This window comes from Asparagus officinalis, chromosome 6, assembly GCF_001876935.1.
Source record: "Asparagus officinalis chromosome 6, Aspof.V1, whole genome shotgun sequence".
In the NCBI taxonomy this organism is placed as follows: domain Eukaryota; kingdom Viridiplantae; phylum Streptophyta; class Magnoliopsida; order Asparagales; family Asparagaceae; genus Asparagus; species Asparagus officinalis.
In genome coordinates, this window is record NC_033799.1 from 53,678,462 (window position 1) to 53,705,593 (window position 27,132).

The following is a 27,132-nucleotide window of genomic DNA, read 5'->3' on the forward strand; positions in this document are numbered from 1 at the left end:
TGGAGCAACCTCCGGAGTATGTTGCTCAGGGGGAGAATAATGTTTGTAGGCTTAAAAAGACGATTTATGGTCTCAAACAGAGTCCACGGGCATGGTTTGAGAAATTCAGTATTACTATATCTGGTGTCGGTTTTAAAAGATGTCAATCTAATCACTCAATCTTCATCTGAAGTACTAAATCTGGTTTGGTGATTCTGACAGTATATGTTGATGACATCCTGCTAACTGGGAGTGACCTTGCTACCTTAGCAGAGACTAAGGAGTATCTTTCACGTCACTTTGTGACCAAAGATATAGGAAAACCTAAATACTTTCTTGGGATTGAGATTGCATATCAAAAGGACCGTCTGCTTCTATCTCAAAAGAAATATGTATTGGACTTGTTAGAAAAAATGGGCCTTTTAGGGTGTAAGCCAGCAAGCACTCCAATGGAGGTGAATGTGGATCTGTGACATGATTAAGGTCCTCTCCTAGATGATGCATGTCAATATAGGAGAACGATTAGAAAGTTGATCTATCTTACTGTGACCAGACCTGATATTACCTTTGTAGTGGGAGTACTGAGTAGATTTATGCATAAACCTAGAGAGGTTCACTAGACTGCTGCTCTTAGGATTTTAGCTTATGTTAAAAGCTGTCCTGAAAAAGGATTATTGTATAAGAAACATGGACATTTACACATCTCTACCTTTTCTGATGCTGGGTATGCATGAGACATAGGAGATAGGAAATCTACTACTGGATTTTGCACCTTTATTGGAGGAAATCTAGTTACTTGGAGGAGCAAGAAACAAGATGTAGTTTCTCGATCTAGTGCAGAGGCAGAAAACAGAGCTATGGTTCACACTGCATGTGAGATGATATGGTTGCAGAAACTGTTGACAGAGCTTGGTTTTACTCAGCCTGGCCCTATGCCTATGCATTGTGATAACCAGTCTGCTATCTATATTGCAAAGAATCCAGTATTTCATGAGAGAAGCCTATGCATTGTGATAACCAGTCTGCTATCTATATTGCAAAGAATCCAGTATTTCATGAGAGAACTAAGCACATTGAAGTTGGATAACCAGTCTGCTATCTATATTGCAAAGAATCCAGTATTTCATGAGAGAACTAAGCACATTGAAGTTGCTAGTAATTTTGTTAGAAATGCTTGGAAAAAGAAAGTGATATCTCTTCAGTTCACTCCGTCTGCAGAACAGTTAGCTGACATTCTCACTAAAGCTAGGTCACCTATGGTGTTTTCCATTCTATGTAACAAGCTGGGTATGGTTGATATATATGCTCCAGTTTGAGGGGGAGTGTTAGAATTAGTATTTGGGTTATCGGGTCAGGGCCCATTATTAACCCATTAGCCTATTACCCATATGTATTCCTATATAAACCCTTGTGGATGAGGAAAATGTAGACTCTCTGATTTTCTCTCTTAACAATCTGAACCAGCATTTTCTTTCCCTGAATTATCTTTTTTGTTTTCAACTGCTTTTGCTTAATTGGCACTGATGTATAGAGTAGCATTTTCAATAAAGATGTGATCCCTCTAAGTTGACAAATCAAAAGCTCCAACCTTTAGTAAAAATTCTCTTTTATCTCACTCCAATTTTTAGAAGAACAATTTTTTACTTCAGTCCCATTTCAATTTTTTTTATTTAAATCGACCTTTTTTTTATTTGTCAAAACCGACCCGATTTTTTGATTAGCAGCTTAATCACCTTCCTAAACAGTCGGGGTTGGCAACCCCAACTATTTAGGACATTAATTTTTAGGATTTAAGGCTTCTAATTAGGGTTTAACACCCTCCTAAATAGTCGGGGTTGGCAACCCCGACTGTTTAGGATGGTGATTAGGCTACTAATCAAAAAATCGGGTCGGTTTTAGTAAATAAAAAAAAGGGTCGATTTAAATAAAAAAAATTGAAATGGGGCTGAAGTGAAAAATTATTCATTTTTAGAATATCGATATCATTCCTATTAGTATATAACAATAATATTAACGCCAAACTATCAGGTTCTCTCTCCTACCTCCCCAACGCACTGGAATGTTTAACCCTCCACGAGGGTCAAGTAGTTCTTGTTGAATATAGCATATGCTTGTTCTGCCAGATTTTGGTCTCTAAGCTTAACAATGATATACTTTAATCGGAAGTTTTTTTTTCCTAACAAAGGCTAGCTTAAAGCAACACCAACGGAGAAGTAGTTAATAGCGAGGACAAAGGAACTCACAGAAGCTTTGTTTACCTTACTCAATTGTTTGAAAAGTGAGTAGATGATTTTAACCCCCGAAAAATACCATCCTCCACAACAACAACAAAAAAAAAAAAGCGAAAATGTGTAAGGCTGCGGTTATAGAGTACCAATGAATGCTTCCAACTACACTGTGGTGAATCATTACAAAAGCGACTGCTATTTCAATAATGCCCAAGAAGCTGCAGCATCCATAATTTCATCAAGGAAAAGCTTAAAATTGTAAATTCCTTCTTTCTAAGAGAGCATAACAAAAAGAATAAAAAAAGCTGTCGATCAAAGAAATCAACGGCGAGATACACATGGGACCGACAAGTATTATCATCTAGTATTTCCTCTTCCTAATCTTGAAGGTAGAGGACCGAATGACATCATCATCAGTGTTGAGTCTGAATTCAAGAACACCGATGGATTCAGGCTTGGTAAAATATGTGAATAGGAGGTAAATGCCGTCAAGGTATGTGTTGGTCTCTCCTGCTTTGTTCTTCTTCTTTATACTGTACGAGAGGGGGATCACTCCACGGTTAAATACCTCAATGTACATGCCGCCTCCAGCAACTAGCAACTGTAAAACAAAACAACCATATCAGAGTTTAGAATAGTATGAATCTCAAATTTTATTCAAATATATAGTCCGAAACGTGAAACTAATATTTTATGTCTTTAAATATTGATTAAGAAAGCCAACCGTGGGTAACCCTTACAGTTGGGAGGTTCTAATATGCCTTCCATGGTCCTTCTAGATGGTTATCTAATAAATAAAAAATAAAAAATAAAAGGATTAAGAAAATAATTGTATAGACAAAGTGAAATAAGATGGCCCTAGTGTTTATGGCAGATGTAAACAAAAGTATACAAACATAAAATTCAAATGCTTGTTAGGGGACTTGCCATTGTTTATGTGATGATAGAATTATTTGCAAATAATTGTATAGAAAAAGTGAAATAAGATTTCCCTATAGTTAAAGGAATGCAGTTTTCGATATAATGAAACTTCTCGCAACTTTGATTAAGAAAGTAATTGTATAAACAAAGTGACATAAGATGCCTGTATTGTTTATGGCAGATGTAAACAAATATACAGATACACAAGTCAAATAATTATTATCTGTAGTGAGTGACAGACTAAGCTAAGGCGCTAAATTTAATGCTGTCCTATCTCCATTAGGGAAATTAAGAGCAGCGTAATGTAGTGCACAAAGAGGAAGGTATCCAGAAGACAAAAACGTTATGCACTCTCCAACATCACAATGATCCCAGAAATTATAACTATCCTACAAAATGATAAAAGGTGATATCATTATGTTGTATCCGTGTTAGGATGGAGATTATCAGTGTGTAGTAAAGTAACTTATTTGTGGTAGTATTCTCTATTTTGAGTTGCTATGCTATTTGAATATAACCCTTGCTATAAAGAAAACTTAATCAGAGTATCAGTTGTTCGCAAAGTGTTTGACATATCACCTCAATAACAAAAAGAAAAAAAAAGTTTTGGTTTTTGACATATTGAGGGTATTAGTACAAAGTAGAGAAATTCAATAGAAAAAATAGCTTCAGTTTATGAAGATTCGATGTGAAGGCTCTCTTGATGCAGCAAGATTTATCGAAGGTTTGACTGGAAAGGATAAATTGTGAGAATGTACGTCTCAAGATGAGATGTCGAGATGTAATGTGTAGTGCGATTAAGCGTCGTTTAGCAGATGAAGCTTCTGACAACCAGATGAAGAAACTGCAGCATATTGTAATATTGTATGATAAAAATTGGAAAGCTTCTATTAGTTTGAAATCCCTGACAAACAACTTGCATTTGAAGCAGTACCTCATCATTATTCACAGGAAACGTCTACTAGAAGGAATTAATCTAATGCAACGTATTTATAGAATATTGATGTCAAATTTGAGGAACAGGATTGAAATCTTATTTCATTGTGTTCATGACAAGTTTTCTGGCATCAACATTGTTAGGAGGTTTAAATTCAGATACTACTCTTTCAGTTGTGGCATATGCAACTAAGGAGTATGAAAGACATGGGGATGGGCTGTTGAGCAAATAGGAGGTTTGCTGTATTGGGTTGTTGAGCAAATAGGAGGCTTGCTGTATTGTATGTGATAATGAAAACTGGACTTTTTGAGGAACATATCTTTGGCAAAGAATGCATGGCTTTTTTTAATCAGCTTTCCACAGGACTAAAGAAACTCTCCAATCTCCATACATCCATTCAAATGCTTTGAGTCTCTTTCAAGTTCCATCCATAGGTGGAGCTGGGCATCTTTTCAACATTAATAGATGGTTATTAAAGGAAAGTTTGGATTTATTCTTGGAGTTTAAAAAGTGATGTGTTTGCTATCTTTAGTGAGTCAAAGGTTACAATAAAAAACATGACTGGAAGAACGTGAAGTGTCTCAGGATTTATAATGGTATGGAAATCAGCTCAGGACATTTGATCAAAGGCATTTTACGACATCTTATGGTTAAGAAGAACTACAATAAAATGGATTAGCAAAGAAGTTGAGCTAAATGCTTTTGGAGAGAGCCTGATGCCTTTCTTGGTTCTGCTACTAGGGTGAATGGATACATGTTATGATGTCCTGATTCAAAACCACCTAAATTTGTTATTAGTAGGGATAAAAATTTCACTGAAAATTTGATGCTTCATCAGAGAAAGTAGTATGCTAATACTACATTTGACAATAAGCAAGAAGGTTCAAGTTGGCGTGATGGTAATCCTCCACAATAAAGTCTAGACAAGGCAAATTCAACCTCCTTCATGACACGCTCAAACAGATGCAGGGTGCAAATTTGATTACTTGCGCCTTGCTACTATGATAGAGGAGATTGACTCTCTACGAAATATCGAACACGGGGTGAAACTAGGCACATGGCAAAAATCAACTGCAAATGGGTCCTCGAAGAAGAAGAAAAAAAAAAACAGAACACTGCAAATTCAAGCATGGTGTTAAATTTCCTCAACAGCCCCCTCTCTACCAATTCAAGAATTGGCTGAAAGTGTAAAACTGACGATTACTCTTCGTGCGCTGGTGAGGGCGAGCCTCGTCCTCGTCATGTCGGGGCGAAGAACAGCCATGGTCTCGTAGCTGCCGCAGGCCCGGTGGGCACTGCGGCTCCTCCTTCTCTCGAGCGCCGCGCCGCCGCCGCCGGGAGGTTCCGGAAGACCGGCCGTCGGCGACGGCTCCGCTGTCGTCGTCGTCGCTTCCCCTCTCGAAGAAGGAGGCCGGAGAAATCGAGCGTGAGAGCTCGGATGGAGGGGATGTTTCTCAAGGAGCGGGAGATGGGGAGGGAGCGGGAAAAAAAAAAGGGTGGCGTTGGGGTCGCGTTAGAGAGAGGGAGGAGGAGAAGGTGAGGGGAGTGGTGGAAGCCATGGAGTGGGGGAAATTGGAGAGTGGGGATTTCATCATGAGTTAAAAGGGGATAAGGAGATTTTGAGGGATGCGGAGGGATAAAGGGTGTTATGGGGAAAACAAAATTATTTTCCTGACGACTGACGAGGTCCCTCTTTTGGGGGATTTCGTGATTGTGAGGGAAGGGGAAGGGCATGTTTGGCAGATTTGAGTTATAATCCACTTTAGCTAATAATCTATAAAGGCAGAGTATAGTTAAATTTTGGGTCGGTTTGTGATTGTAACTTCACATGAAAAAATTTACATAGTCAAGTCTTTTTTTAATTTTAATAAAATAAAAAAAATTAGTTTAAATTTTGGGTCCCTCTTGTTGGGGATTTATCCCCTGTTTACTATGATCTACGCAACTTATGATCTACGCAACTTAAAAGCCAACAACAATCACAAATAGGAAAATACTAAGAGTCGGTGCTATGACAATGATTCACCAAATGTTAATCCACATTTTTTGGGGGCCAACACGTGTCCCGTCCACGACTAATAAGACACGACTAGTGTCCAGGTGTCTCGAGCTGCCCTTGTATCCGACCCAACAGGCGCACAACTTGCGTGGTTGACTAAAAATACGATACTTATCGGCCAACTCACCAGATCCTCTCTACGAGCACCTACATTTTGGCCAGCTGTTCCTAGCCGACAACTAGAGTAGCCAACTAAAAAGGCGATGTTTCTAGGCCCTCAACCAGACGAGTGAAGAAGCAATATGTCCTCGAATCTCCCACCGACAGACAGCTTCCCTCGCCATAAATGCTCTGTCAGAGTCATCATTACTCTAGCCCTTATAGTCTTTATGACTCATTACACCTAGTTAGCATTAAACATGTGATGTCATCCCCGTACTAATTACCTAGCTGACTCATTCCTTTCAACAGCTGACACCTGTGAAGTAGGTGATGACTGGACCGCCAGCTGGACTCGGCCAAAGTTATCTAATTGGCCCTCTAGTCCACTATAAAGGGGAAATGTGTTGCCTAAGGTAAGGGGATGAGGGCTTTTGTATTCAACTCCGAACCACTTTCTCTTCATATTTCCCACTCACAATCAACAAAGCCAAAAGATGATCAACCTCACTGAAGAAGACCTCGTTGACAAGTTTATAACTAATGCTTCTTTGGTGGCTTCGTTATCATCTGCTCTCTTATTACTTAACGCCCGCAGCTGCGCGTCGAGTGTTCGTCAATGCCTACAAAATCTTTTGGACATTGAATGCACCTCCATACAAGTTGGAGGAGCATCTCAAGGATCCACATAAATTCGCTGTCACTATCGCTCTTGTTGCATTGACCGAGATGACTTGGGCTTTAGCTTGTTTGACTAAGGTCATCGTCATCAAGATACAAAAGTTACCTTGTTTGGTTTAACAACGATACCTTGGGCTTTAGCTTGTTTGACTAAGGTCATTATCATCAAGGCACAAAAGTTATCTTGTTTAAGGAAGCGGAATTTTGACATTCCGACAACCAGGTTCGCGATGTCTTTGAATCAGACGGAGTAAACAATCAATCAACAAAATTTTGGGATCCAAAGTATTCCAAAAATTTGTCCCAGTCAACCGCGAACTTTCAAAAACTTTTGAGGGGGTTCTGTAGGCTGTCTAAAAATCACAATAGATAGTTGATCCCTATCAAACCTCAACCAATAATCTTGACAAAGAAAGTTACAATCAGACAACTTTCATGTCAACAAATGAAAGCTGCAATTGGAGGATTTTTACGTACATCGAGAAAGGTTATAATTTGACGACCTTCACGATGATTGATGAAAGCCCTGATTCAATAGCCTTCACAATTAACTGTGAGAGTTACAATCTGACGACTCTCATACCCCCAAGTAGTTGAAGTGAAAATTACTGAACAATGGTCTTGCAATGCTCTATAGAAGAGATTACAAGTCAACAATCTTCTAAAACGCAGAATTCATCCCTACGTTCAAAATTCAAAACACAGGCGGCCCTTGTGTTTTCAACATCCAACAGACGCCCAACTCTGCGTCTCCAGCCTTAGACGCAGAGTTATGGTCCCAAACGTCGACCTGGGCGTCTGACTCATTCAAACATGAGCCGAACGGTTTAAGAATCGTTTTCCCCACGATCTGAGGAAATCACACCCACTTAGGAGCGGATTAAGGGGTCAGTTACACCCCTTATCCCCCTATAAATATCAACAAACTCAATTGAGTTAAGGGCTGGAATTTCTAGGCAGTTCGAGGAGGATTTTTTGGATCAGATCATCCAAGCGATCTTGAGGCAACGATCTTCAGCAACAGAAGATTTTCAGAGATTTAACACTTGGCTTATCAACCGATTTTTTTTCAGTTAAAACAGCTCTTTTCACAAGAGTTTAAACTCGTTCCAAGTTATATAAAACTCGTCAAGAGTTCTTTTTCAAACTTGCCACACAAGTTAGTTGTTCCAGTGAATTGAGACGTGCGGATCGTCAACAGAGAACAAACTCGACACGAGCATTCGAGGGTGGCACTCCATCGCCACCGTGAAGAACCCAAAATTAAACAAAGGGGAGGATCTCCATCGATTCTCTTCTCTTTTGTAATCAGGAAATTTGAATTGTAATTAAGTTTGAGAGAGTTGTAAACATTCTTTTTCTCAGCAGTTAGAGAGAATAAAATCAAATATGATTCTTTCATTATTTTCTTATTATAAATTTTCCAACAAAAAGGCATGTGTTTACTTTGACCCATGCTCTGGTGTGTTGGAGATGAACCTTGCAGTCTACAGTTGCTTTGTCGACGACAGAGGTAGAGTATATGGTGATTACGGAGGCTGTTAAGGAGGTAATTTAGCTTCGAGGACTTTTGGAGGACCTTAGTGTTTCACAGCTATCTATCACCATTCATTGTGATAGCATGAGTGCTATCTATTTGGCTAAGAATCAAGTGTATCATTCAAGGACGAAGCAGATCGACGTTCGCTATCACTTTGTCCGAGATGTTCTTAAAGATGGGGATGTGGAGCTCATGAAGGTTCACACAAAAGACAATCCAGCATATATGCTCACGAAGGTGATCCAAAACAACAAGTCCGATCATTGTAGAAACTTATTACAGATTCGTGCTTGTTGAGGCCTGTCGAGGCCATTTGGATGAACTACAAGCGTCTTGATCCCTGAGGAGAGGGGGTACATAGGCAATCATATTAGTGCACCCGGATTTGAAGAGATAACATATTGGTGCTTTTGTTGGTGTTGGCTCAGTTTTAGGAATATTTGGCTGAGGTGGAGAATTGTTGAAATACAGTGCAAATTATAGGAAAATCAAAGCTAGTAATGCAGGAGCTAAAACCTCACACTGGATAGTTGACCGATGCACCCTTATCGGTCGACTAATGGAGACCTACTGGTCGACCGATAGGGAAGATAGGGGAGCATCGGTCGACTGATAGCGGGTCAATGAGCCGAATTGGTTTCCCAGTCTGGTTCAGTTTAGGGTTTTATATAAATAGAAACGCGTTTTATTAGGGGTTTTATCAAAGAAATTTGAGACTTTTGGGCACTTTGAGAGGGATATTATTGTGAAGGAATGAGATCTTGTTGGTTAGAGTTATTTTGATTGTTTGAGAGAGTTGTAACTCATTGTATTTCTCCTTTATATAGTGAAATCTTCCCATCCTCTCCCCGTGAATGTAGGCAACTTGCCGAAGCATGTAAATTCTCTGTGTTGGTGGTTGACTTTGGTCGTTCTATTGTGAATTGTGCTCGTATTGTTCTTCTCGTGTTGCTTATCGACTTGCTGTGGATTGAGTTCGCTTCCGCTGGACGCAACACTTATAAGTCTGAAATCTTTAGTACTACTTGCATTATCAGATTCTAGAATACGAGCAAGAAAGGAGAAGTTGAATTTATGATGAGAGGAAGCATTCATGTATAGGTGAGAAAAGAAGTTAAAAAGATCATCTTGAATCGTTTCCCAAAAAGATTAAAAGAAAAGAAAAGAGAAACCATCTGGCCCACGGGATTTATGAGGATGAAGGTCAAATACCGCTGCCTTAATCTCTTCTCTAGTAAAGATGGAATCAAGAGATAAAAGCTCAGGAACATGAGATGGATAGAAGCGTTCCAAGTCATGCTGAAAAAGGGAAGAAGGTTTGACTTTGAAGAGGTTGGAGAAGAAATCATTTGTATAATATATAGGCTGCTATAATATAATAATATGTATGATTTATCATTCCCTTAATATCATATATTAATTATTTATTATAGAATTATTGTCTTCCATTTTATTATCGATCGGTATACATTCTAATTTATAAATTTTGTAGGTATTCATGAGGTTCAGAATCTTGAAGGTCCTACTCTAAATGCCCTCATTATCGAGCTGTGATGTGATAAGAAGAACGTTCTATTAAAGGAAAAAAATAGCAAAAAAACTAAATTTACAATCTGTTGTAGACGGGGGACCGTCAAATTACCATTGCTTAAAAAGCCTCCGGATTATTTGGACAACCTATTGAATGATTAGGAGTTTAGAGATAATATAGGAGATTATAATTCCTTTTTTGCATTTACATCCATTAGTGGAAAGATTGATGAAGAGGTGAATAAAGGCAAGGGCCCATATTGCTTTAAACTGGGTGGGCAAAATCATCATAAAATTGGATCGTTAAAGCCGGTAATTGGAGAAGTTCCCAAATTTTCACAGCTTCATATATATGATACTGAAAATGAGGTTAACAATAGAATTAAGTTTTTGAAGTCTACTAATAAAAATACCAGCTACAGCCAATAATTGTGTCTGGTTTAATGAAGATGTTTGATCATAACAGCACTTTGGTAAAAGTATACCGCATGGTCAAATATTGGTGCAAACAATTTGAGACAAAAGATTAGAAGCTGGTCATAAAATCTGTATATATATAGTGCTAATGGTTAATGGAAGAATACAACTACTGTAGATGAGATAGCTGGATTGATTGTTGGAAATTTAGGGTCACTGCGACGGAGCGAGATGTTAGTGTTGAACATAGAAAGGAGGGGCTCGTTTGTACATCTAATTTGAACCTATCTTTCATGGCGATGCAAAACCCTTATGATGAGGATGCTTTTCAACTTAAAATGCCACTTAGCAAAAGAGGCATCATGCGACGAAGAAAGCAAAGCTACAAATCAACTACGTTTCAAAAAATGATAAAGGAAGTTTGTATCAATGAAGAAATATTGTGCATTCAGATTCCAGATGTGAGAAGATGAATGTCATACTTTACTGCAAGGAGGTAAACTTTTCCAACAGCATGTTCTTCATATATACTTACTGTTGTGTAGAACATGATCATGCATCTTCATTTTTTGAGAACAAACCAACATAATTAAGCTACGGACGGATGTCTATTTTGGAGTTAAAAATGCCATTTCAAGAGGAGACAATGACGGAGCTACAATCGAGAAAAGAAAATTTTTGCCTGGAAACTTCACGGGTGGACCTCAATACATGATGCAACATGACCAAGATGCTATAGCCCTATGCCGTAGTCTTAGTAATCCATATATTTTTGTCACAATTACTTCAAATCCAAAATGGCCTGAAGTTGAAGAAGCCTTTGTGCATGTTCGAAATAATAAACCAGAAGATCAGCCTGATATAGTTGCTCGGGTTTACAAAATAAAACTAGATTCTTTGATGAAAGAATTATAGGAAGGACAACATTTCGGCAAAACAATGGCAAGTATATCTAATTACTTCTTATTATTTGACTATCTTGCATATATGTTCTCCTTTTTGAAAAACAAAAGTATTGAATTAATCTATATAGCATTGTCACCCTTTACTACTTCCAGACAATGAAATTTTAAATTAAATAATAAAAAATATATAGTCCAAGTTTGCTGTTAAGATACAATGATATATATATGTATTACAGTTCAAAATTCTGAATTATATTAATAGTTTTTACTTGTCAAATCATCACAAGATCGAAACTATATTTATATAGTTTCACGTTTCTCCACTTCAGCTATTTATACAGTTAAATTTCAGAAAAAAGAGGACTCCCGCGTGCACATATTCTTGTATGGTTGACATCAAAATACAAGATTCCTACAGCAAGCAATATTAATAGATTTTATATCAGCTGAAATTCCTAAAAAGAATCTGATCCAGTTGACTATGAAGCCGTCAATCAATTTATGATCTACGGACCTTGTGGAAGATCATTTCCACAGTTCCTTGCACTTTCCTAAGTCATATGTTTCGGATACTAAAATAGATGATAATGGATTTCTAGTTTATCACAGACGTAATGGCTACGGTGGTGGCCCCGTTTGGCAAAGGGTTAATGAAAAGGGGTTAAAGAGAAGGATTAATGTACTTAGCACATTTGATAATCCGAAGGACTAAATTATTAACCCGTTAAATAAGTTTTATTTTAGCCCTTATGATTAGTTTTAGTGTTTGGGAATAACAATGATTTTGACTATTTTTTTATAATTAGAAGGGTTAACTCTTATTCCATCTAAATAGGAGTATTAGTAAACCCCTCATTTTGAGGGGTTAACTCATTTTAACCCCTCTAGAGGGGTTAACTTAACCCTTCTATATTTTTTATGTTTGGCAAATTATGGAGGGTTAACTCATTTTAACCCTTATATAGATTTGTTGTGTTTGACAGGTTAAGAAGGGGTTAAGTCTCCTTAACCCCTCACTTAACCCTTTGCCAAACGGTACCTATAAGGAACAACGTTGAGCTGGATAATAGATATGTTGTTCTATATAATAAAAAAACTTCTTATCAAGCTCACATAAATGTCCGAGTGGTGTAACTGAGGACGATCTCTTAAATATTTATACAAGTACATCCACAAAGGTTATGGGTCATTTATCCTGCAGAGCAAAGGAGAAAAATCTAATGAGATTGAATGTTACGATGAAATTAAGGAATACTTGGAATGTAGATATATCTTCATATGCCTAAAGCCGTATAGAGAATCTTCCAATTCGATATCCACTACAGAACTCCAGCTATAGAGAGGCTTCCGTTTCATCTTCTGGATGATCAACAACCAATTACTTTTGGTGACGACGACAGCTTAGAAGATGTTTTTAATTGACAATATTTATTGCAAACAAAGTTTTTAGCATGGTTCGATGCAAATGAGATGTATCAAGAAGCTAGAAATCTTAATTACTTCTTCAAGTAATTTATTTTTAGTTGTTTCATAGAGTATTAATTTGTCATCTATAATTATATCAGTAAATTATCAACTCAACAGATAATTAACACTTCCTATATTTATTGTTATCAATTGTACTTTTCCTATATTAAAGTTTACATACTCTAATTGTAAATTTATGGCTAGACAGTAACCTGTATAGTTGAACACATGATAATCATATTTTTAACTTGAAATCTATCCAAATTGAGTGATTTGAGATTATAGCTGCCAAATTTGGAAAAAAAAAAGGTATAGAAAAATTTCTATAACTTTTGTACCAAATATCCAATCAATATGCCGTTTGATGCATCTTAAATATAGCTGACAGATCCATGTATCGATATATAGTTTCATATAGTTTCGTAAGTTTTGAATTTACAGATAGCTACAGATAGCCATATAAATTGCACCTTATACGAAAATTATTGTGCCAATAGGATTCAATTAAGCTTTCTAACCATCCGTTTTAACTTGCACAATTAGTAATAACTCATCTTACTGACCAAATAGTGCAATTCAGTATTCTCAATATCTACATTGTATTATATATGTTTTAGTCATAGTTTCATATTCTCTCCATAAAATCCATATAAGCAAACTGGCTAGGTAAGTTCATGCACCCAGAATTATCTTTGTGTCGTCAGGAAAATTGCTATGACTTTTACATCACATATCCAATCGATGTGCCATATATTTGATGCACCGTTAACCTAACTGATAGATCTATGAAGTGGTATATAATTTCAAAAATTTTGATTTTAGTAATAGCTGCAGAGAGTCGGTAAAATTGCAGACTGGTCAACTAAAATCCTGCACGCAGATGTTCCCGAGCGTCATTAATTAGGAAAACTGATATAACTTTTGCTCTGAATATCTAATCAATATGCCGTTTGATGCATGGTGAACGTTACCGACAGATCTATGTACCAAAATATAGTTTGGTAAATTTTGAATTTAGTAGTAGCTGCAGATAGTCAGATTAATTGCACATTTTTCAGTAATTATTTTTCCATTAGCACACAATTGAACTCTCAAGCTATCCAGCTAAGCATGCTTTATCAGAAGCTACTTATCCAATTGACAAACATAGTGCGCTTGAACCATTTTTAGTATCATATTTTAGTAAAACAATTCTTATTGACCTATTAATACATACATTTTTTTTGCAAAATTTCCATCAATATTTGTTTGGAAAAATAATGAAAAATATTGGACATTGCATAAAAAAAGAGTATTCGTAGAATAGTATATGCACATCTAGCCTCTGGAGAAATTTTTTTCTGAATGTTACTTCTAAATGTAGTTAAATGTCCTTCAAACTTTGAAGATTTGAGAACAATTTCTTGTTATGCATCTTTTAAAGAAGCCTGTTTTGCACTTGGTTTGCTAGATGATAAGTGTTAAAGTAAGAGAGAGAGATGTTAGACCCTAGAGGGGGTGATTAGGGTCTTATGCTAATCTAATCCGATTAAATGCCAATAAAAACTAATTAATAAGTTATCCTAGCAAGTATGAAATACAACAAGAATATAAGCTAGGATAAGCAATATGAACAATGAGATATATCCTACATGATAGAGATATATGCAAGGATATATAAACAACACAAGGGTAAATAATCTAAACAAGATAGTGGATGAAATAAATGAGTAATGCGCAATTGGCGATATAAGATAAATGCAAAAACAAATACGCCAAAGACAAACTCAAACAAGCAATATGATCACGGAGTTCGGACCTTCCGTCCTACGTCTCCGCTCCCCACTCCCGGGGAGAAATCCACTATCACAACCGGGTTTTCTACGTTCACCCGAATAACGTTTACACCTCACAGTATCGGTTTTCAACGCTCACCGATCAACGTCACTCCTCACAATCGGTTTTCTAGTTCACCGAAAACTTCACAACACACTCGGTTTCTAGCTCACCGAAAACCTAACAATCTCACAATGTAACAAATATAAATTGTTCTCTAATATGGATAAGAACATAATAAAAGCCCACACTCAATGTTGCAACTCTCACAACCCTAATATATTATGAATGCAAATACAATAAGCTCAAGTGGGTGTGTGTAAACAATGAGTGAAATCAAAATCAAAACTAAACTCAATTAAAATCTAGCATATAGAAATTATAAACAAAATAATAAATAGCTAGAATTGAGTTTAGAAATTCTTCTCTGAATAACAAGATGGAGAGATGGAGATTGAAGCCCAAACAAGAAGATGATCTCCTCCACTTGTGAAAACTTCTTCACAAACAAAACAAACCCTTAAACACACTTAAACCCTTGTTTAAAACTTGTTTAAAAACTTCTTAGCTTGGTTGAAAAAGAATAGCAATAGGGTATTTATACCCACTCTAAATCTCAGTCAAAAACCCCAAGCCAAAAGACAAAAACAGCCCGCAAACAGCTCAGAAAAATAGCCGTTAGAAGCCAACGGATCTATTGTCGGTCGACCGGAAATTTCGTCGGTCGACCGACGGAGAGCAAAAACACGAAGAAACAGTTCTGGAATATCGTCGGTCGACCGGTGCGGTCGACCGATGGAGCTCTCGGTCGACTCATTTTACAAACTAGTCCAAAACATGAAAATATGAGATGCTTGAATTTTGATGTTTTGACATAAACCAACTTTTAAAACTTTGTGAAATATTTTTATAGACTTAGTAAAACATATATAAACTAATATGAAGTCTATAAACTAATAAGACAATATTTTCACAAAATTACATATTCTATGCAATAAGTACTAAAACACAATAGAGTATGTAATATCATAAAAACCAAAACACATGTATGTATATATATAACTATATATATGCATAGAAACCAAAACTTATGTATATATATATAACTATATATATATACGAAGAAACCAATAAATGTGTGTGTTTAGATATTGAGCTTAACGTACTTAACACACATAATATAAAACCTATACTAAGTTACCCAAGCTTGATCTTGATCTTCAATAAGCTTGACTTGGTACACGTTGCGGATGAAGCTAAACTTGGATCTTGAACTTGAATTGTACGATGCTTCACTCCACAATTCCGCCAACCTCCATTTGATATGATCGTTATGGCGCAATCCATCCATCCTCCAACAACGTTGTTTGTCTACAATGAATAGATAATACAAGCACTAGACAAACAACATTAGTTATAAATTGTTTGTTAAACATCATCAAAACAAGAAGGCCAACAAGAGAGAGTCTTGGGTAAATTTTCCTTGAGTTGAATATTGAGAGTACACATATATTTATACAAGTAGAGGAGGATGATGTGTGTTCTCACAACCAATATGGTACTAAAACCCATTACAATACACTATCATGTTGGATCAAACAAAATGAGTTTGCGTACAAGAAACTGAAACCGATGAACATGTAAGGCCTTTGTGAAGAAATCTGCAAGCTCATCAGCAGATAAGAAATAAGGAAGTAGAATTGTCTTGTCCTTGATAACTTGTTGATGGATAAAATGAGCATCGATCTCAATATGTTTGGTCCTCTCATAAAATACTGGATTATTAGCAATCTGGATGATACTCTTATTATCACAATACAGAGGAGTAGGAGTCTCAACAGAAATACCGAAATCATTAAGAAGGCAACGAAGATGAATAATCTCTTTAGCTGTAAAAGACATTGCACAATACTCTACCTCGGTACTTAAAAGAGCAATAACATCTTGTTTCTTACTCCGTCAGGAAATAAGCGAATCACAAAAAAATATACAATAACATGTGGTAGACCTTCCTGGTAATGGGATCACTAGCTTAATCAGCGTCAGAATATACACAAAGCTCTAACTTGGATGTAGCAGGAAACAGAAGAGAGCGAGTGCTAGTACCCTGGAGATACTGTAGGCTATCTAAAAATCATAATAGATAGTTGATCCCCCATCAAACACCGATGATGGAAGTTATAATCTGACGACTTCCAGAATGCTATAATTTGAAGACTTTCACGTAGATCGATGAAGGTTATAATTTGACGACCTTCACAACAACCGATGAAAGCTCTAGTTCAACAGCCTTCACAATCAACATCGGGAGTTACAATCTGACAACTCTCATATTTTTGAGCAGCCTAGAAGAAGATCACTCAACAATGGTCTTTACAACGCTCTACAGAAGAAGTTATAAGTCATTAGCTCCTTCTAAAACGCGAAATTCACCTTCGCGTTTCAGTTCTTGAAACGAAGGCAACCCCTGCGTTTCCAAACCTCATCAAACAAAACACGGGTGGCTCTTGCATTTTTCAACATCCAGCGGGAGCCCAACTCTGCGTCTCTAGTCTAAAACGCTTCACCTTCGTGTTTTTCAACATCCAGCGGGGGACCAACTCCGCGTCTCCAGTCTAAAACACGGCCTTAGGGTCCTGAACGCCAACTTGGGCGTTGTTTGACTCATTCAACATGAGCTGAACGGTTCCAAAACCGTTTCCCACGATTTAGGGGCGGTTACACCCCACTTAGGAGTGATTTAAGGGGTAGTTACACCCCCTTAATCCCCTATAAAAACGAGTAAACTCAACTGAGTTGAGGGCTCCTTTGGGCTGGCAGATTATCTTGGGATCCTTGAACATTTTCGGATCTGAAAAGAGCAGCAAACAACACCTCCTCTTTGATCTTTTGATCTTGGGGGCTTGGCAGCAAAGAAGATCCTTCATCCTTCGGCTGGAGCTTTGGAGATCGGCAACAAGAGCTTCTTCATCCTTAGCTTATAGCCGACTTTTAGTTAAATCAACTCTTCCATAGAGTTTCAAACTCATTCAGAGTTATCAACTCATTAAGAGTTTCAAACTTGCCTTGCAAGTTCTCCATAGCGTCAAATTGTGAGGAGGAGATATCGTTCCACTGAATCAAGACGTGCAGATCATCAACGGAGGGTAAAATCGATGCGAGCATTTGAGGGAGGCACTTCATCGCCACCGTGAAGAACCCAGAACTAAACAAAGGGGATAATTCAGATCAATTCTTCTCTCTTTTGTAATCGAAATTCCAAATTATAATTGAGATTGAGAGAATACAAATCAAATATATTTCTTTTAATTTTTCTTTTTACTGTAAAATTTCCACCAAACAAAAGATGGCGACTCTGCTGAGGACTAGCTTCTCTGACGAAGAAGTGGTAGCGCAATCCTACGTCATGCTCATTGGAACGACCATTGAAAATCTGATCATCAAGTTCGATCAAGCTAAGTTTGAGGAGGCCCTCTCCTCCGGGTCCCTTGGCCCCAAGGCTATGCATAAGATCCACAAAGTTTCTAAGGAGACTAAAGTTCCAGTTGTGGCCGACTCATCGAAGGACTATCTTCCTTGGGGATTACACTGTTCATACAGTCCCCTCTCTAAAGGAGAGGACTTAGCTTCGGTACAACTCCAAAAAATCCGATCCTCCGATTAACGTGAGCTCCGTGTTTGTGAGCCTCAACATGAGCTCTGCATAAGCCAAGCTAAACGCAGCCCTCAGGGGTGTGTTTCCCAAATAAAACGCAACCCTCAGAGGCGCGTTCCAACATCAAAATGCAAACCTCAAAATCACGTTGATTTGGCAGAACGCAGCTCTCAGGAGTGCATCCCAGAACCAAAACACAACTCTCAGGAGTGCATTTCACAAACTGAATGCAACTCTCGCGTATGCATTTTAGAACCAAAATGCAAACTTCAAGACTGCATTTCATCAGCAAAACGCAAACCTCAGAACTACGTTTCATCAGCGAGACATCTGAATACTCTGCGTAGCGCGACTAGATTAAGGGGCGGATATAAGAAGTTCATGGATTCAAGGCATCTCAACCAGATCCATGTTCACCAAGAGCCAATCCTGTCCAATCATAGACCGGGGGTTCCAATTCAAATCTCACGTTCAGTGAGTAATTCTCGAGTCTTTACGACAGACTTGAGAGAGTTCATATCGAGAGAAAGACCGATGCAACAAGACATTCATTCATTCCAATGTGAACGACTGATTCCTGCGGTCCTCTCAGGATGTCAATGCTGCTCATATGCGGCCAAACCATTGGTGTTCGACCAATTAATGAACGTTGCTTTGCCCAACCAATGACGACGTTCGCACAGGAAGAAGTCCCTAGAGACCGAGTATTTTGGAGTCCCTATCAATGTGATCGGTAGAGGGAAAGCCTCAGGTCCTAGCTCCAATGACTCTGAGACAAGTCATTCACCGACCGTCAGAGAAATCGCTGATGATTTTGAAGGAATCTACCAATGCACTCGAACGCGAACAGGAGCCATTCCCCCTATCAACTATCGGAGGCTAGTCAGAAGAACCAATTCCAACGATGAACACTCAGCCATTACGGAGTCTCAATCATCAAGTTCCTTCATTGAACATGAGAGCTTCGTCCACATGGCAGAAAATTCTAAAGATCTCTCAAAGAGGGTTGCTGAGCAGGATGTCATGCTCAAATCATAGCAGAAGACCCTCAATGAACTCATGGCCCTGTTGACTCAAATCGTCGCAGACAATGCTAACTCTCAGAAGACAGATTCGCCACCTAGGCAAGAATCTTCCCGGAGAGGAAAAGCGTCTTCATCCTGACTTCACACAAGCAAAGGGAAGGGGAAAGCGGTTGATGATGCTGCTTCTGACCAAGAAGCCCACAGCCTGGAATCTTCCTCTGATGAAGGAAGAGAGACTAAGAACGAACAAAATCTCTAATCTGCCAAAATAAAAGAATTGGAAGACCGCCTTAATGACATTGCTAACAAAAGTGAGCTCTAAGACGAGGGAGTTGTCATGCCCTATCCTGTCGAATGTGATGCGGCCTCTTATCCTCCAAAATTCGAGGTCCCGACGCTACAAACCTTCGACGGTATGGGATCACCGAACTAACATATCTATCATTTTAAGTCGCAGACTAGAAATGTGATATCAAACGACATCATACTGGCTCGATTATTCATTGGCACTCTCAAGGGAGTTGCCTTTGAATGGTTCAGGAAACTGTATGCCGGATGTATCAAAAAATGGGTGGATCTAGAGAGACTCTTCCTATCAAGATTCTTTGAAGATGATACAGAAGTCTCCATCCATACCCTTCTCGCCACTAAGCAGAAGAAGAGGGAGTCTGTCAAAGCCTTCGTCAAAAGGTTTCGAAACATGGCTCTACGATGTCCGACAACAGAAGAAGAGGGAGTCTGTCAAAGCCTTCGTCAAAAGGTTTCGAAACATGGCTCTACGATGTCCGACAAGTATGACACAGTCTACCTTAGTGGAGACCTGTCGACACAACTTGCATACCGATCTTCTAGTACAAATAAGAGTTGCAGAATATCATTCCTAGAGACAACTAATCTCTCAACGTGAACATGCTCAAAAGATTATTGCCAGGATAAAAGATGAAGAACAAAGTAGGCAGGATCAACCTGAGCAATCGGACCAAGACAATCTTCTCAGTCAGAAGGGGAAGATACTACGGTCACTAAAGTCAATCCTCTTTAGTAGGATGGTGGGTCCAATAACTATCATGTTAACAATTACCTTTGATAGTCAAACTCGTTAGATAGTGGTCCACTAGGCGATGTGTCATGTCTATCCTTTTTCCCCTGTACTTATTCAAGACTGGGGGTTGGTTTATTTGTAGTTCATTGGATTATGAATAATAAATTTTCTGAGTTGTCATGTTCAATAGAATATCTCTGTCAACCATGAAGTCTACCAAATTTATCACGTTAATGATCACCTCTGATAGTCTGTTTTCTTCCAAATTCCCCCACTAATCCTCTTCAATCAGGATGGCGGGTCCACCAAAACTATCACGTTAATGATCACCTCTGATAGTCTGTTTTCCTCTAAATTCTCCCCACCAATCCTCTTCAAGCAGGATGGCGGGTCCATAAAACTATCACTTAATAATTACTTCTGATAGTCCATCAACTTGCTAATCTTCTTCAATAGGATGGCAGGTCCATAAAACTATCACATTAACAGTTACCTCTGATAGTCAAACTCATCAGATAATGACCTACCAGGTGATGTGCCTCTATTCCGACTTCATGGATAGTGCCCTATTAGGCGATGTGCCTTATCTACATCTTTTTATTCCCCTGCTAAGTCTTAATCAAGACTGGGGGTTAGTTACTTGGAATCTATTGGATTAAGAGTAACAAATCTTTCACATCGTTGAATTAACATTATACTTCTGACGATCATCACCCCCATGGAGTATGAATTTAGTTTGCATCACTCCCAATTTATCACGTTAACAATATACTTCTGACAACAATCAACTTATCAATCCTTGATAATAGGAAGATAGGTCTTTAAAATTGCTCAAATCGCAACCTTCCCCAGCAAGACACTAAGTCTTTAAAATCTTATTCAAATTACAAGTATAAAAATTCATCGCTTCTGGTGATAAACTCACCTAGCAAGTTTTCCCAGCAAAGACGCTAATTCCCAAAATCTTGTGCAAGTCACAAGTATAAATTCCTGTCATGTTCATATCACACCTCTGACAAATCAACTTATCAATCATCTTTAATAGGATGATAAGTACACAAAGTTGCTTCGATCGTAACAAATTCCCGTCATGTTAATACCAAACCTCTGACAATTAACTTATCGAATCTCGTCAATAGAGCAATATGTCCTTAATGTTGCTCCGATCGCAACAAATTCCCGTCATGTTAACACCACACCTCTGACAAATTAACTTATAAATCCTCTCCAATAGGATGATAAATCCACAAAGTTGCTCCGATCACAACAAATTCCCATCATGTTAACACCACACCTCTGACAAATCAACTTATCAATCCTCTTCAATAGGATGATAAGTTCTTAAAGTTGCTCCAATCGCAACACAAATTCCTGTCACGTTAACACCACATGGTAGTCGGTAAAGGCTTATCAAATCCGTTGATAGCTGAGGGTTTGCCAAAAATCCTATGCATGTTTATAGGCTCATCAGCTTAATGGATGTGACCCGAGATTTGAAACAGATGAGCTAAAGACAAGTCTCAAAGACTTAGTTAAAAAATGCATGAGAGCCACCTCCGCGTCTCAAGTCGAAACGCCAAGGTCAGACCCGCGTTGCAAACACCAAAATGCCAAGGTCACACCCGTGTTCCACATTCAAAATACAAGGGTGAGACCCGCGCCTCAAGTTCAAAATACAGGGGTCCACCCCCATATTCCAGAAGGAGGATTATGACGCATACCTTCACACAGGTCTTGTGTGGTAAATCCCTTCAACCAAGATGCCTTTGAAGCGAGTGCAGAGAACGACTCCTTTACGATAAGGAATCAACAGCTTCAAGATTAGAGTTAAGATCCAAAGTATTCCGATAATTCGTCTCAGTCAACCGCGAACTTTTAAAAACTTTAGAGGGGGTTCTATAGGCTATCTAAAAATCATAATAGATAGTTGATCCCCCATCAAACATCGATGATGGAAGTTATAATCTGACGACTTCTAGAAGGCTATAATTTAAAGACTTTCACGTAGATCGATGAAGGTTACAATCTGACGACCTTCACAACAACCAAGACTTTCACGTAGATCGATGAAGGTTACAATCTGACGACCTTCACAACAACCGATGAAAGCTCTAGTTCAACAGCCTTCACAATCAAAACAACCGATGAAAGCTCTAGTTCAACAGCCTTCACAATCAACATCGGGAGTTACAATCTGATAACTCTTATATTTTCGAGTAGCCAAGGCGAAGTTCACTCAACAATGGTCTTTACAATGCTCTACAAAAGAAGTTATAAGTCATTAGCTCATTCTAAAACGCAGAATTCACCTTCGCGTTTTAGTTCTTAAAACGTAGGCAACCACCGCGTTTCTAAACCTCATCAAACAAAACGCGGGCGGCCCTCGTGTTTTTCAACATCCAGCGGGAGCCTAACTCCGCGTCTCCAGTCTAAAACACTTCACCTTCGTGTTTTTCAACATCCAACGGGGCCCCAACTCTGCGTCTTCAGTCTAAAACACGGCCTTAGGGTCCTAAATGCCAACTTGGGCGCTGTTTGACTCATTCAACATGAGCTGAATGGTTCCAAAACTGTTTCCCACGATTTGGGGATGGTTACACCCCACTTAGGAGTGATTTAAGGGGCAGTTACACCCCCTTAATCCCTTATAAAAACGAGTAAACTCAACTGAGTTGAGGGCTCCTTTGGGCTGGCGGATTATCTTAGGATCCTTGAACATTTTCGGATCTGAAAAGAGCAGCAAACAGCACCTCCTCTTTGATCTTTTGATCCTGGGGGCTTGGCAACAAAGAAGATCCTTCATCCTTCATCTGGAGCTTTAGAGATCGGCAACAAGAGCTTCTTCATCCTTAGCTTATAGCCGACTTTCAGTTAAATCAACTCTTCCATAGAGTTTCAAACTCATTCAGAGTTATCAACTCATTAAGAGTTTCAAACTTGCCTTACAAGTTCTCCATAGCATCAAATCGTGAGGAGGAGATATCGTTCCACTAAATCAAGACGTGCAGATCATCAACGGAGGGAAAAATCGACGCGAGCATTCGAGGGAGGCACTTCATCGCCATCGTGAAGAACCCAGAACTAAACAAATGGGAGAATTCAGATCAATTCTCCTCTCTTTTGTAATCGAAATTCTAAATTATAATTGAGATTGAGAGAATACAAATCAAATATGTTTCTTTCAATTTTTCTTTTTACTACAAAATTTCCACCAAACAGATACCGAAGAATACATAATAAGGCAACATAGTGAACAGAACGTGGGCCACTAACAAATTGACTGACAATGCTAACAACATGAGAGATATCTAGTCGAGAGATGCACAGATAGACCAACTGACCAACAAGATGTTGATATCGGGTAGGATCAGATAGAGGCTCACCATCAGTAGAGAGAAGTTCGATAATATGTTGGAGTGGAGTACCGACAGTTGCATCATCAGTTAGATCAGTTCTATCTAGAATATCCGAAAGATACTTATGTTGAGACAGTAGTACACCCCGCGGGTCTTGAGAAATTTCTAGACCAAGAAAATAACGAAGAGATCCAAGATCTTTCATGTAGAACTGTTGTTACAACTAAGATTTTGCGTACTGTATACCAGCCACATCATTACCTGTAATGATCATATCACCTACATAGATAAGTAATAAAACTCTGCCACACAATGTAGTGTGAACAAATAGAGAAGTATCTTGATGACTTTCCATAAAGCCCACCTTGAGCATGACATCATGAAAATACTCAAACCAAGCGTGGGGTGCCTGCTTTAGATCATAAATAGCACGGCACAGGAGATTTACATGTCTTGGGGAATATTGGACCCTAGAGGCGGTTACATATATACTATCTCAGATAAAGAGCCATGAAGAAAAGTATTTTTGACATCCATCTGGTATAAGGGCCAACGATGAGCAGAAGCAATTGTAAGTAGAGTACGAATGGTAGGTATCCGAGCAACAGGAGTAAATATCTCCTCATAATCAATACTTTGTTGCTGAGTAAAACCTTGAGCCACTAAAAGAGCTTTTCGACGTTCAATGGTGCTATCAGGATGAAACTTGACCTTATAAACTCATTTACTGCTAACAAGAGAGATCCCAAGAGGATAGGGAACAACATCCCAGGTATGAGTCTGCTGAAAGGCTTAAATTCCTCAGCCATAGCCTATCACCACTCTAGAATTTAAACTGCCTCTTGAAAGGACTTTGGCTCAAGGGTAGTATGAATGGAAGCAAGAAAGTTATGAAAGATATGTGAATAAGAAGTAACCGAAGCATACATGGCAGGCATGACATGTGGGCATTTGCCTCGACGAAGAGCAAGAGGAACCTCAGGCAGGGGAGATGTTAGCGCAGGTGCATGGAGATCAACAGTATGTTCTAGAGTGAGAGTTATGTCAATAGGATAGGGATCAGATGGTATAAGAGAAGGCTCGGGTGAGGAAGAGTCAACAAAAGGATATTAAGAGATGTCAAGGAGATCTCGAAAGAAAAACTAAGGTGAAGAAGTGGGTGATGCAGCTGACGGGGAAGCATGATCAGTAGAGTGGATGAAATTAAAGTCATCAGAAGCAGAATAATATGGAGAATCCTGACGGGGAAGCATGATCAGTAGAGTGGATGAAATTAAAGTCATCAGAAGCAGAATAATATGGAGAATCCTCTTCGAACTGAACATGACGAGATATATGATCAGAAGCAGAATAATATGGAGAATCCTCTTCGAACTGAACATGACGAGATATATGAACTCGATGAGTTACGGGATCATAACAACGATAACTTTGATGTTCTGAATTAATTCCTAAATAGACATAAGAAATAGCTCTGGGAGACAATTTATCATATTTGTGAGATGGCAGAAGAACAAAACATCGATAACCAAAAATACGGACTAGATCATAACGGGGAGGATGAGTATAAACATGACTATAAGGAGTAGCACCGAAAAGAGAGCTAGATGGAGTGATATTAATGGCATGAGTCACGATGAGAATAGCATTAGCCCAGAAATGACGAGGAACCAAGTAAGAAATAAGCATGGATTGAGAGGGATTGAGGATATGATCATGTTTGCGTTCAGCAACATTATTTTTTTCTTAAGTGTAGGGACATGACTATTGATAGATAGCCCCATGAGAGGACATGATAGAGCGCATAGTAGAGGATAGGCACTCTTTGGCACAATCAGAATAAAAAACTTTAATACGAGATTGTCATTGAGTGAAAATCATAGCAGTGAAGGCTTGATAAGCAGTAAGTACATCAGAGTGATTCTTAAGTAGGTAAACCCATATAAAATAGGAGAAATCATCGATAAAACTAACATAATATAAGTAGCCAGATGAAGAAGGAAAAGGAGTTGGCCACTAAATATCAGAATGTACTAAATCAAATAAGGAAGTGGATACAGATGTACTCATTTTAAATGGTAAAGCAGTGAATTTAGCCAATTTACAACCAGTACATGACTTAATACTAGAACTAGATGATACAAAACCAAGTACTCCAGACTGAATATGACTCTCCAACCTTTTATTAGACACATGACTAAGTCGTCTATGCCACAAATTAGCAGAAAGAGAGGTAGAGGGTTTTGACGAACAAACAGAAGCAACAAGAGAACGTGGGCGTATGGACTCTGGAAGATGAAGATATTCTAGAAAATACAGCTTGTGCCTCCTACGACCCGCCCCAACTGTCTTACCCATCTGTAGATCCTACACAATACAAGTATCAAAAGAAAATGAGAAAAACATGGCAGCCATATATAAAGAGCTAATAGAAATTAAATTCAAGTACAGCTGAGGAGCCACATAGACGGGACCAAGTGTTAGATGTCCAGATAGATTATTTTGTGGGGGTAATAGAGTCATTCATAGTGATGGACAATGGTTGTCCAGCAACTGTGTAGATAGGGGGAAGAGAAGATGAAGTGAAGACAGGATAAAAGTGAGGCATTACAAGTCATATGAAAGGAACAACCTGAGTCAAATATCTAGAGATCATTCATACCAGAGACCGAAGGATTAGCTAAATAACCAGAAAAATGAATACCAGAGGGTTGTGCGGTGGATGTAGAGGTAATATGTTTAAAAGCATCAAGTTGACGGTGAAGACTTTCAATAGCTTGAATAGTAGAGTTTGAAGTAGTAGAAGGTATAGCATTGGCCAGCAATCCTGGTGTACGAGAGGGTTAAGACTGAGGGGGTCGTCGACCACGACTAGTACCTGAGGAACGTAAGTCAGGATGATGCTTCAAGCATGTCTTAATGCGATGTCCTTCCTTCTTGCAATATTTGCAAGAGATCTTAGATCGAGTCTGTAGAGAGGGAGCCTGTAGAGAAGTATGATTCATAGCAGGAGCAGTGATAGATACAGACAGAACAGTCTCGAGTGAAGAGGTAGGATTGTTTGTTGACAAATTAAGTTGTGCTATCTGCTGCCGGGTCTCAAAAGCAATGAGAGCTGCTACAACTAAGGCCAAAGTCAGAAATTGAGGTTGATGAAGTAGTTGATCAACCATAGTTAAATATTCAGGAAGGAACTGAAACAGTTGATGCACCTCATATCGTTCATACCAGGCTAGCCAGTCTTCATATGTGGAGTTACGTCCAGGAAGCATGGAGCGTAATTCTATCCAAAAAGCTTACATTTGTTCAAAATGAGACTACAAAGAGGAACTACCTCTGCGTTGTAGAGCAATGCGTTGTAGAATATATGCCTCCCGTGCACTGGAGCACTCAATAAAACGCTCAGTGAGGCGAGTCCACATGGCTCGAGCAGAGAAAAGTGAACCAATCTCGACAGTGAGACCAGAGCCAACACA

General features: G+C 38.7%; 1 protein-coding gene across 1 annotated transcript; it reads right to left on the reverse strand.

Moving 5' to 3' along the window:
* On the reverse strand, positions 2,328–26,829 carry LOC109846195 (30S ribosomal protein S6 alpha, chloroplastic). Its single transcript, XM_020415417.1, is given in 4 exon segments — positions 2,328–2,801; positions 5,260–5,338; positions 5,340–5,518; positions 26,535–26,829. Coding segments are annotated over 4 exon segments (786 nt in total). The 3' UTR covers positions 2,328–2,568.